At 42.7% G+C, this 12,907-nt stretch overlaps 1 protein-coding gene and 1 long non-coding RNA gene across 3 annotated transcripts in view; one reads left to right on the top strand and one right to left on the bottom strand.

Annotated features, from left to right (window-relative positions):
• Positions 1-12,907, bottom strand: part of LOC118391642 (trafficking protein particle complex subunit 9-like) — a 414,365-nt gene that overhangs the window by 265,722 nt on the left and 135,736 nt on the right. Inside the window, exon 19 of the mRNA XM_052472165.1 lies at positions 7,689-7,807. Coding sequence (XP_052328125.1) covers positions 7,689-7,807 — 119 coding nt within the window. The remainder of the gene's footprint in view (positions 1-7,688; positions 7,808-12,907) is intronic.
• Positions 3,383-5,775, top strand: LOC127909872 (uncharacterized). Of its 2 annotated transcripts, none has more exons than XR_008072652.1 (4): positions 3,383-3,620; positions 4,105-4,194; positions 5,147-5,281; positions 5,614-5,775. It is a non-coding gene; the product is annotated as an uncharacterized LOC127909872 (long non-coding RNA). The 2 variants fall into 2 exon arrangements; XR_008072653.1 differs by lacking the exon at positions 3,383-3,620 and adding an exon at positions 3,908-3,973.

The raw sequence follows: 12,907 nt of genomic DNA on the forward strand, positions 1-12,907 counted from the left end.
CCACACTCTTTCATTAAGAAAATGCTCACATAGGACTGAGTGAGAAGGGAGGGGACAGGGGAGATGGAGAGGATTAATCAATTCACATGAAGGTAAAGTTTCTGCCAAGATAATATGAATGGAAGTAGAGGAGGGGATGTAACATATTTAATATCTTAGTCTTTATGGCTGTAAGGTTTGCCATCACTTGCATTGTGTGGTGTAGGTTTGTTTATCTGCGGGTTTCAATATGTGATCATAAATGACTATACCACCACAGAACTCTATTCATTGAGTTCAATGGTTATTTATCAGGGATGTAAACTGCTAAAAAATGTCATGTACAGCTAAAAAATGTAATGTACAGCTAAAAAATGTAATGTACAGCTAAGAAATGTAATATACAGCTAAGAAATGTCATGTGCAGCTAAGAAATGTCATGTGCAGCTAAGAAATGTCATGTGCAGCTAAGAAATGTAATGTACAGCTAAAAGATGTCATGTACAGCTAAGAAATGTAATGTATTTGTTGCCTAGACTTTACTGCAATGACACTCAAGTCGAGAAAAACAAACAATACACTAATATTGCTGTTAGCCATGACAGCCTTTATAATATAATGCTTGTGACCACACACACACAGAAATATTGCCCTTGGAAAAAAACATCTTAAAAGTAGAAATAGAATGAAACAAACAGGCATTATTAGTGACCACTATAATGGCTACATGTGTGCAAAAATAACATCCACTGAATAAAAAAAATGTAATGATCCTCCCTCACTCAAACAAAAGTGTTACTGTCAAGTTCAACACAACAAAAGCAGTATCTTTGGGCTACATTGCACATTATTACATTGTACACTTTCTGCCTGTGGACATCTGTTCTATAATGTACCAGCAGAGCATGATACCCTTTGTTGGCCTAATTGATCTCTTTCAGGCAGAGAGGACACCTGGCATAACCCCTTTTTATCCACTGTATAGAAAGAGGGAAAGTGTGTGGTGTTTCTTTCACCTCTATAGTGGCATCCAGTTTAAGCCAGGCCCAGGTACAGTTACACTTCATCCCCGAATCCACTTGTTTAACAAGCAACGCCTCCTTTTCACCTAATTCTCCCATTGTGAAAATTAACCACATACTGTAGAGGGAAAACATTAGTTCACAGATAGTAGTTAGTTCGTTAGCTAGTTAACTAGTTAACATTTCACATAGTTTGCCAGGGTCCAGTAAGCAACTCAAATAACTTGAGGAACGGCAAAGAGTCGTATACCAGTTAATACTATAGTGAATTGGTTAGGTTGCTAACGTTAGCTCATCTGACTTTATTAGCCAGCTAATTTTCAAACAATAAACTCAATTATTTGATCAGCTAAGTAGGCTAATGTTGCTCAACATTTCTCTGGCTAGCTAACGGAGAATTTGATCCAGCAAGATACTAAATGCTAACAATACTTGGTCCACCACACTTTCTCCCTCACCTCAAACTTCCCAAATGCCAGTTGTTTTTCAGTTACAGCTCATGAAGTACGATTTATCACCTTCTCAGCCAAGTCTCCGTGGTCAGGCTTCTCACCTACCTCTTCTTTATCGTTCAGGGACGCGCTACTGTAACTGGCAAACTACCTTCACACTCTCTGCTGTCTTTCCAGAGCGAGCGCTGATGCTGTAACTAGCAAACTGGTTGTCTCTTCTCTCTTCAGTCGCGTGCTGCATTCTGTTGTTATGTGAACGATTGGCTGAGCCTTGGATACAGCCAGTATTGGTCCAAACGTGCTTCACTCGTTCGTTTACAGCCAGCAGTGATCCAAAGCTCACCCTCCCCCCAAAACCTTTCTCATCGGATCTGCACGATTCATGTCGGTCACCTATTTTGGATTCAAAAAGGCTAATTTTGCTGAAAGATGACTAGTTTACACCCCTGATAAAGACCAGCGGGCTTATTACTTTATTCCGTGCTCTCCACTCCCCAGGCCTGTCCCTCAAACCATTCTCTCACCTACATCACCATACAATGGAGCTGTCCTTTTCACACACTAATCTCTTCCTGTACTGCCTGAGTCCCAACCTTGTACAGGTAGGAAAGACAGTAGAGATGCTACAGAGCAACAGTGTCGCACAAACACAACCAAACAAACACAAATATGCATACCACACACAAACACTATGAACCACAGCAAGACCTCAGGGAAAGACAAGAGTGAAAATAGGGGATAGTCCATTAATTGATTGCAAATGTGCAAATCGCTTGCGAACAGACTGGTATTTGAAAAGTGAGACTTCCTTCAACATGAGACGGTCCTTCCCCCTGACAGTCGACACATTTCTGAAAACACTTCGACTTGTCTGATGTCGTGGGGAAATTATGGGGAGTAACAGTTAGCAATACAACGGTCAAGGGACAAACTCTCACCTTCACTTCCTGTCGACGGATTACAGAACAGACTTAACTTACGAGATCTTATTTCCTGGGAATCGCTGAGAATATTACGCACGCAAATGCCTGGCATTTCCAGGCAGGCTGTTATGTAGCTAACCACTGTAACAAATGGAGAGGCACAGAGTAGAATATCATAATGACAAGGAATAGAAAAGTTCACCAGGTGGCTCAGAGGGAAATACCACTGGTTCCTATTGGACAGGCAGTCTGATCAGCATGGAGACGAAGGCAAGCTAAAACACACACAATAATATTTTGAAGATAAATACACAACTCAGAGGATGAGAGGATGAGAGTAGTAAACTAAATAGAGTACTAATGGCCAATAGGGAATTGTGAATGTAAATAGTTGGTCTTCAGTTCAACAGCTGTTTAGAATCTGTGGAATGTCAGTCCTGAACACAGAGCTACATGTGCTACGGTCTGTATATTGAGTCTGGAGCAGGGTACTTGTTATTTGGCCATTGGCCCAGTTGTACTGCAAGGACTTCTGATTGGTCAACCCCAAGCTAGGGTAGGCGGTTATAAATGGCATCCTGCTTATTTGTTCTGTGGAGAAAAGCTGAGGACAGGGGAGACTGAACATCTACCTCCCAGCATAACATCTATGATTTGTCCTCTTTGAATAAACCTATTTGTCACCCCCTGATTTGCTTTGGAGTTTGTGTTATTGAAGAATAACATCAGTTGCCAACACACACAAAAAGGTAGATGAAGGTAAAAGCTTATCAAACACACCAATGAGAAGGCTAAAACTAAATATAATCTATGAAGTAGAACTACAGTGTGAGTTTGACCCAATCTGTGCACCCAACAAGGCATTTCAGCTGCATACAGTATGAATGGGATATGTCCTTATAAAATCATGGCTTTTAATAGAACCGACATTTACTTTGAGCAAAAACGGACAGAAAAGGCAGTCCATGTAGATTTTAGTTGTTGTTTTCAGTGAGGAATAGTGGGCAGACACCATGTAGGTTTTAGTTGTTTTCAGTGAGGAATAGTGGGCAGACACCATGTAGGTTTTAGTTGTTTTCAGTGAGGAATAGTGGGCAGACACCATGTAGGTTTTAGTTGTTTTCAGTGAGGAATAGTGGGCAGACACCATGTAGGTTTTAGTTGTTTTCAGTGAGGAATAGTGGGCAGACACCATGTAGGTTTTAGTTGTTTTCAGTGAGGAATAGTGGGCAGACACCATGTAGGTTTTAGTTGTTTTCAGTGAGGAATAGTGGGCAGACGCCATGTAGGTTATAGTTGTTTTCAGTGAGGAATAGTGGGCAGACGCCATGTAGGTTATAGTTGTTTTCAGTGAGGAATAGTGGGCAGACGCCATGTAGGTTTTAGTTGTTGTTTTCAGTGAGGAATAGTGGGCAGACGCCATGTAGGTTTTAGTTGTTTTTTCAGTGAGGAATAGTGTTTTTTAGTTGTTTTCAGTGAGGAATAGTGGGCAGACACCATGTAGGTTTTAGTTGTTGTTTTCAGTGAGGAATAGTGGGCAGACACCATGTAGGTTTTAGTTGTTTTCAGTGAGGAATAGTGGGCAGACACCATGTAGGTTATAGTTGTTTTCAGTGAGGAATAGTGGGCAGACACCATGTAGGTTTTAGTTGTTGTTTTCAGTGAGGAATAGTGGGCAGACACCATGTAGGTTTTAGTTGTTGTTTTCAGTGAGGAATAGGTGTGTAGGTTTTAGTTGTTTTCAGTGAGGAATAGTGGGCAGACACCATGTAGGTTTTAGTTGTTTTCAGTGAGGAATAGTGGGCAGACACCATGTAGGTTTTAGTTGTTGTTTTCAGTGAGGAATAGTGGGCAGACACCATGTAGGTTTTAGTTGTTGTTTTCAGTGAGGAATAGTGGGCAGACACCATGTAGGTTTTAGTTGTTGTTTTCAGTGAGGAATAGTGGGCAGACACCATGTAGGTTTTAGTTGTTTTCAGTGAGGAATAGTGGGCAGACACCATGTAGGTTTTAGTTGTTGTTTTCAGTGAGGAATAGTGGGCAGACACCATGTAGGTTTTAGTTGTTGTTTTCAGTGAGGAATAGTGGGCAGACACCATGTAGGTTTTAGTTGTTGTTTTCAGTGAGGAATAGTGGGCAGACACCATGTAGGTTTTAGTTGTTGTTTTCAGTGAGGAATAGTGGGCAGACACCATGTAGGTTTTAGTTGTTGTTTTCAGTGAGGAATAGTGGGCAGACACCATGTAGGTTTTAGTTGTTGTTTTCAGTGAGGAATAGTGGGCAGACACCATGTAGGTTTTAGTTGTTTTTTCAGTGAGGAATAGTGAGGAATAGACACCATGTAGGTTTTAGTTGTTTTTTCAGTGAGGAATAGTGGGCAGACACCATGTAGGTTTTAGTTGTTGTTTTCAGTGAGGAATAGTGGGCAGACACCATGTAGGTTTTAGTTGTTTTCAGTGAGGAATAGTGGGCAGACACCATGTAGGTTTTAGTTGTTGTTTTCAGTGAGGAATAGTGGGCAGACACCATGTAGGTTTTAGTTGTTGTTTTCAGTGAGGAATAGTGGGCAGACACCATGTAGGTTTTAGTTGTTTTCAGTGAGGAATAGTGGGCAGACACCATGTAGGTTTTAGTTGTTGTTTTCAGTGAGGAATAGTGGGCAGACACCATGTAGGTTTTAGTTGTTGTTTTCAGTGAGGAATAGTGGGCAGACACCATGTAGGTTTTAGTTGTTGTTTTCAGTGAGGAATAGTGGGCAGACACCATGTAGGTTTTAGTTGTTTTCAGTGAGGAATAGTGGGCAGACACCATGTAGGTTTTAGTTGTTTTCAGTGAGGAATAGTGGGCAGACACCATGTAGGTTTTAGTTGTTTTCAGTGAGGAATAGTGGGCAGACACCATGTAGGTTTTAGTTGTTGTTTTCAGTGAGGAATAGTGGGCAGACACCATGTAGGTTTTAGTTGTTTTCAGTGAGGAATAGTGGGCAGACACCATGTAGGTTTTATAGTTGTTTTCAGTGAGGAATAGTGGGCAGACACCATGTAGGTTTTAGTTGTTGTTTTCAGTGAGGAATAGTGGGCAGACACCATGTAGGTTTTAGTTGTTGTTTTCAGTGAGGAATAGTGGGCAGACACCATGTAGGTTTTAGTTGTTGTTTTCAGTGAGGAATAGTGGGCAGACACCATGTAGGTTTTAGTTGTTGTTTTCAGTGAGGAATAGTGGGCAGACACCATGTAGGTTTTAGTTGTTTTCAGTGAGGAATAGTGGGCAGACACCATGTAGGTTTTAGTTGTTTTCAGTGAGGAATAGTGGGCAGACACCATGTAGGTTTTAGTTGTTTTCAGTGAGGAATAGTGGGCAGACACCATGTAGGTTTTAGTTGTTTTCAGTGAGGAATAGTGGGCAGACACCATGTAGGTTTTAGTTGTTGTTTTCAGTGAGGAATAGTGGGCAGACACCATGTAGGTTTTAGTTGTTGTTTTCAGTGAGGAATAGTGGGCAGACACCATGTAGGTTTTAGTTGTTGTTTTCAGTGAGGAATAGTGGGCAGACACCATGCCATGAGTGATATTATACCTGACCTTAAACCACTAGGCCAGCTAAGAACAAATCTACAATGTGAGTCTATATTTTATATTTGAGATTCTTCACAGTAGCCACCCTTTGCCTTGATGACAGCTTTGCACACTCTTGGTATTCTCTCAACCAGCTTCACTTGGAATGCTTTTCCAACAGTCTCGAAGGAGTTTCCAAATATGCTGAGCATTTGTTGTTGCTTTTCCTTCACTCTGTAGTCCAACTCATCCCAAACCATCTCAATTGGGTTGAGGTTGGGAGATTGTGGAGGCCAGATCAACAGATGCAGCATGCCATGACTCTACTTCTTGGTCAAATAGCCCTTGAATTCTAAATAAATCACAGACAGTGTCACCAGCAAATGTATAAAAAAGTACAAATAAAGAAAAACCCTGGAATGAGGTGTCTAAAATTTTGACTGTTACTATAAACACTCAAACACAGGTAGGGAGATGCAAATCACACCTTATCCATTTTTGATGTCCGTTATCCGGAATGCCCGCTCCACAAATGGACGCAAGGTGAACACCCACACACAGGGCTACATAATGGCAGAGTTAACACACGATGTGTAATTGGCCAGTCCTGGGATTACCTCTGCAGCTAAACTGTCAAAACAACCTAATCTGCACTGAGACGCTGAGCTGCCTGTATGTCATGCTCTACTCTGTTCTTAACAAGCTCAACCAGCCAACTAATGGAACGGACAGCTTCATATTTACAGTGTTGAGTTGGAGGGCAACATAAGGGAATTAAGAATGACATTCTTCCACCTGTATAGATTCTATAAATGTTATGGGTTTTGTTAGGCGTTTTCAAAGTCTGAGACAGTGTTGTAATATAAATTGCTGTAATAAAATGTATTTGATTTGCCACGCGCAATTTTAGGAGTTGAGAAATGAACGTGGTATCACTGGAATGCTGGGATAACCCTCTTTTAAAAGAATAAATCCATCAACACTGCTATTAAAGACACATTTTTCCTGGGATTGAGGAGATCACCTTTATTCTTTGTTTTGTTCATTTGGTTGAATTGTCTTTTCTATTATTGCTGTTCCGTTCTTATTTACAAGTTGCTCGGTCTGTGTATTGGAACAGGTTTTAGTGTTGTATGTAATGTGCCTGTTTGGTTCTGAAAACAACAACAAAAATGAAATGAAAAAGCTAGAAACAGGCCTAACACTTATTCAGTAGTAGAGAACTGAATACAGTTGGACTTCTCTTTCCTTTCACCCCGTCCCCCTCTGCGTACCTTCGTCACCCTCTGCGTACCTTCGTCACCCTCTGCGTACCTTCGTCACCCTCTGCGTACCTTCGTCACCCTCTGCGTACCTTCGTCACCCTCTGCGTACCTTCGTCACCCTCTGCGTACCTTCGTCACCCTCTGTGTACCTTCGTCACCCTCTGTGTACCTTCTTTTCTATGTGTGAAAAGCTGCAGTCTGTCTGTCTTTCTGTCCTCAGCTCCCTCCCTGCTTTTTAAACAAACAGTCACACCCACCCTTATTACCCCCAACATGATAGGCTCATTATTTATCTGCAGCATCAGAAAATGGGTTGGAAGACCGACAGAAATACGAGGAGGGAAATAAAACAACCTTCGGAAGCCATGAAATTCAAATGAGTGAAGTGTCACGGAAATGATTCATTAGAGAAATGTTCCTGCTGCAATCTCACTGTGGTAATAAAAGAGAACATTGTTTAGAGAAAATAGGGGAGGAAAGGTGTCAGTCCTACCTTGACGTGGTTGTAGTCTGTCTTGCTGGACTCGCTGCCCAGGGGCTTGGTCTCAGCCCGGGGTTTGAGGACTTGTCTCAGGGGGCTGGAGATGGGAAGGCCTGTCACACTGATGCCATCTAAAACAGTAGCAGAGACAATCAGCCAGTCAGAAGACACACGACGACAGTAACGCCAGACATCATTTCATTTAACTACATTGACAGTCGTTTAAACTCACATAAGCATAAAAACATATTGGGGTGAGAGTTTCCCAGAACCCAAAGTGTTCCCTAGTCAAGTCAGGAGCAACTCCTATCTCTTCTTCAAAAATGAGGACATGATCATTTAAATACATTTTGTAAGCAGAATATAAAACAGTAGCTAAAGACCCATCTTTATTTTTTAACGCAGAGTTCAGAGCTGTAAACAACACAATCCTCCACAGAGCTTCAGAGGAGCATCAAACAGCCAGATCGGCTTCCTGTATTGATGGCTACTGAAGGGGTTACTATTTTCAGCTATAGCTACGCTACAGAATACCCCACAGTGTGACGTAGGCACTGAGCACCCAGTCTCTCTGACGTCAGTGGAAAAATCTCTGTCTCCTGAGGGAATCACTGGGCTAGCTGCTGCAAAGATCTGGGCCACAACACACACACACACACTCGCCTTACACACGCAATTACGAACGCGCCAACGAACACACACGCACACACAAAGGAGACGACGTGGTAGGAATAACAGTTCAAACCGTTCGAGCCCGCCTGCTCTGACTCCATATTCCTCTTTGAGCTTTCCAACACATTCTACTGACATGTCAGTAGGACTGCTGTTCTCAGACCAGTTTAGCCTTTTAGACCATAATGAATGAGATTACTTGGACAGGGGGCACCTGATCCTAGATCATAACTACTATGAGATGCTTTGTGAATATGAGCCCAGAACCACTAGAGCTGGCACAGTGTCAGTCAGCATTGTCTTTCTCATGCTCCATATCCTACTCACAGAAAGAGATGATATATGCATCCGGACAGAATGAGGAGAGGGAAAGAGGAAGAGAGAACACTGATAAACAGTCTCTCCATTGACTAGAGCTTCCATAAAGGCCTGTTTCAGCCTGTTTCCAGACACGCATACATCTTCATGTCTGATCCTGACAGAGAGAGATGGAAATAAAGACAAACACAGAGAGAGAGAGAGACAGCGAGAGAGTGTGAGTAACGGGGGGAGAGATTGACGACGACGTCGCACATCCTCATCTCTCTTTTCTTGCCATCACTCTCCATCTATCCCTGCCTCTTTCTCCCGCCGTCTCTCTCTCAAACTCTCTCTCCATTCGCCCTAGCGGGAGAGTCTGACACTAAATATAAATCACTACAGATTATATTAGTGACAGTGAATTGATCTAATACACAATGACACACTGAAAATCATCAACAAAGTATTCCACAAAAGAGGAGGTCCTGTGAATTTCTGCAACGCCACCTCTCCGCTCCACACACACTTCTGCTTTTCATAGGAGTCAAAGCTGTTCTAGTAAAAAGGGGGCCTATGGCTGACTGCATTGTGAACAGAAACCCTTCTTCAATATCCTGTTGAGGGGAGAGGAAGATGAGGTTGTGAAATACAAATCAACAAAGTCCCGTTCTGTTCCGTGGAGAGAGAGAGAGACAACACCTGGGCAGAGAGGTAGAATCTGGGAGCAGCTTGCACAGGACCTTTGACCCCCCATTAACATACATTAGTTTATTTGAAGAATCACAGATAGACCATTTACACCCTACACAACGAGAGAGAGAGAGAGAGAGAGAGAGCGAGAGAAAGAGTACTCACAAGGCGTCTCAGAATAAGGGAGAGAGGGGGAGGGAGAGAGAAAGAGTACTCACAAGGCGTCTCAGAATAAGGGAGAGAGGGGGAGGGAGAGAGAAAGAAAGAGCTGGAGTAGGAATCACAATTCCTTGGTATTATTTTAGGAGCTAAATGACTCAAAAGTAGCCCAGGTGAGACTGACAGATAACGAGAGACAGAGAAAATAAACACAAATAAATTATAGTGGCTCTTTTCAAAAGCCCACACTTTCTGCTGTCATTATTACAACATCAAACATCCAAATTACAAGCAGGCAAGAGGTTCTTTCAGATGGAAGGAGAGCAGTAGAGGGAGAAAGGGAGAGAAATGAGTAGAGGCCGCGAGAAAGAGATGGAGACTGAGGGAGAGAGAGAGCGAGAGAGAGAATAACAGCAAGAGAGAAATCAGAGAGAAAGAGAGATGAGGGAGCAGCAGAGGGAGAGAGATGATAAGAGGGAATGAAAGTGAGATAATGCAGGATCTGAACAAATTATTGCTATCATTACTCACAGCCATTTGAGTCATACTAAATTCAGCATTACAGACAGAACCACATCATCCAGACAGAGCAAATAAAGATGTTATTTTACTATCAATCCCTCATAGATGGTCCTAATCACATTTATCTTGCCAGTTGACAAAGTGAACAATATGTCTTCCATCATATATCATACTATCATTTTACATCGATGAATGCTTATGTACTGCTTACTAATGTGTTATGTATGGATGGATGGATGGATGGATGGATGGATGGATAATGACTGTTAAAGACATGCTTGGGTACTTGGCGACTAAAAGCAGGGGCGCAACTTTGGTTTTTGAAGTGGGGGGACCTACTTTTTATTATTTATTGTTTTATCCAGTCGGATAAAACTGAACTAACTCAACTAAATGACTACCGCACGGTAGAACTCACTTCTGTCATCATGAAGTGCTTTGAGAGACTAGTCAAGGATCATATCACCTCCACCTTACTGGACACCCTAGACGCACTCCAATTTGCATACTGCCCCAACAGGTCCACAGACGATGCAATAGCCATCACAATGCCCTATCCCATCTAGACAAGAATGCTGTTCATTGACTACAGCTCAGCATTCAACACCATAGTACCATCAAAACTCATTAAGCTTGAGTCCTTGGGTCTTGACCCCGCACTGTGCAACTGGGTCCTGGACTTCCTGACGAGCCTCCCCCAGGTGGTGAAGATAGGAAACAACATCTCCACCCCGCTGATCCTCAACACTGGGGCCCTACAAGGCTGCATTCTCAGCCCTCTCCTGTACTCCCTGTTCACCCACGACTGTGTGGCCATGCACGCCTTCAACTCAATCATCAAGTTTGCAGACGACAACAGTGGTAGGCTTGATTACCAACAACAATGAGACAACCTACAGGGAGGAGATGAGGGCCCTCGGAGTGTGATGTCAGCTAAACAAAAAGAGATGACCGTGGACTTCAGTTAACAGCAAAGGGAGCACTCGCCTATCCACATCGACGGGACAGCAGTGGCGAAGGTGGAACGTTTTAAAGTTCCTCGGTGTACATATCACCAACAAACTGAAATGGTTCACACACACAGACAGTGTGGTGAAGAAGGCGCAACAGCGCCTCTTCAACCTCAGCGGGCTGAGAAAATGTGGCTTGTCACCGAAAACCCTCAATAACTTTTACAGATGCACAATCGAGAGCATCCTGTCCAGCTGTATCACCGCCTGGTACGGCAACTGCACCGCCCATAAACGCAAGGCTCTCCAGAGGGTAGTGAGGTCTGCACAACGCATCACCGGGGGCAAACTACCTGCCCTCCATGACACCTACACCACCGATGTCACAGGAAGGCAAAAAAAAATAATCAAAGACAACAACCACCTGAGCCACTGCCTGTTCACCCCGCTATCATCCAGAAGGCGAGGTCAGTACAGGTGCATCAAAGCTGGGACCGAGAGACTGAAAAACAGCTTCTATCTCAAGGCCATCAGACTGTTAAACAGTCACCACTAGCACAGAGAGGTGGCTGCCTACCTACAGACTTGAAATCACTGGCCACTTTAATAAATGGAACACTAGTCACTTTAATAACACCACTTTAAAGAATGTTTACATATCTCACATTTCTCATCTCATATTTATATACTGTATCCTACACTATCTGTTGCATCTTAGCCGCTCTGTCACTGCTCATCCATATATTTTGTACTTATATATTCTCATCCCATTCCTTTACTAGATTGTGTGTGTTAGGTTTTGTTGTGGAATTGTTAGATATTACCTGTTAGCTACTGCTGCACTGTCAGATCTAGAAGCAGAAGCATTTAGCTACACTCGCAATAACATCTGCTAACCATGTGTATGTGACCAATAACATATGCTACCCATGTGTATGTGACCAATAACATATGCTAACCATGTGTATGTGACCAATAACATATGCTACCCATGTGTATGTGACCAATAACATCTGCTAAGCATGTGTATGTGACCAATAACATCTGCTAACCATGTGTATGTGACCAATAACATTTGATTTGACTTTGATAAACACTCCAAACAGTCTACTCAACCGCTCAGAGGCGTCCCATGGTCCTAAAGCACACCATTGCCTCATTTCTGACACCATTTCACACCATTGCCTCAATAAATTTAATTACATTTTGGGATGTTGCCCCCCGTCCCCAGTGAAAGTTGCTCCCCAAACAAAGTATGTTTTTCAAATCCCGCTTTGAGCTGGATGTCTCAATGTGTAGTTCATGCTTGCATAATCTATGAGCAGAATTACTATTTTACCACAATTAGCCTCAAAATCCCTTGTTTGAAAGCAACTGTTTTCTTGAAGCTCTGCCACACCATTTTCCCTATATTTCTCCCCACTTGGGATAGCCCCCGAGCAATTTGAGTTCGAGCCAATGAGCTTCAGTCCCTCGCATTTGAATTACTGCTAGCAAGAGGCGTGCCCAGCACTGCCCAATGAGGTTGCAGGGCGGGCCCAACGGCTCAGCGGACACAGCAGAGAGAGAGCAAGAGAGCGGAAGTGCAATGCCGTGGTGCACATATGTGACGTACTACGCAATTTTTAAAGGACCACTTTTGGCCCCAGGACTACTGGCTAAAAGTATATACACAAGTACCAGAGAATCTCTTTAATAAGAAGTCCTTTTTAGGAATCAAATCTTTTTGACAGAAAGAAATGCACAAAGATATTTACATAGACATAGATACCGGTTTAATCAAACAAGCTGTCAAACAGTATTAATGTCCAACAATTACGAAAGAGGTTGATTACATTTCCAATAAAGAATTGGTCAATTAAATCCATAATGGGATCCATAGGACTGACCAAAATATTGTTCAGTTCAAATTTCCGGTTTCAATAGCACTTTAAATGG

This window comes from Oncorhynchus keta, chromosome 20 (assembly GCF_023373465.1).
Source record: "Oncorhynchus keta strain PuntledgeMale-10-30-2019 chromosome 20, Oket_V2, whole genome shotgun sequence".
NCBI lineage: Eukaryota > Metazoa > Chordata > Actinopteri > Salmoniformes > Salmonidae > Oncorhynchus > Oncorhynchus keta.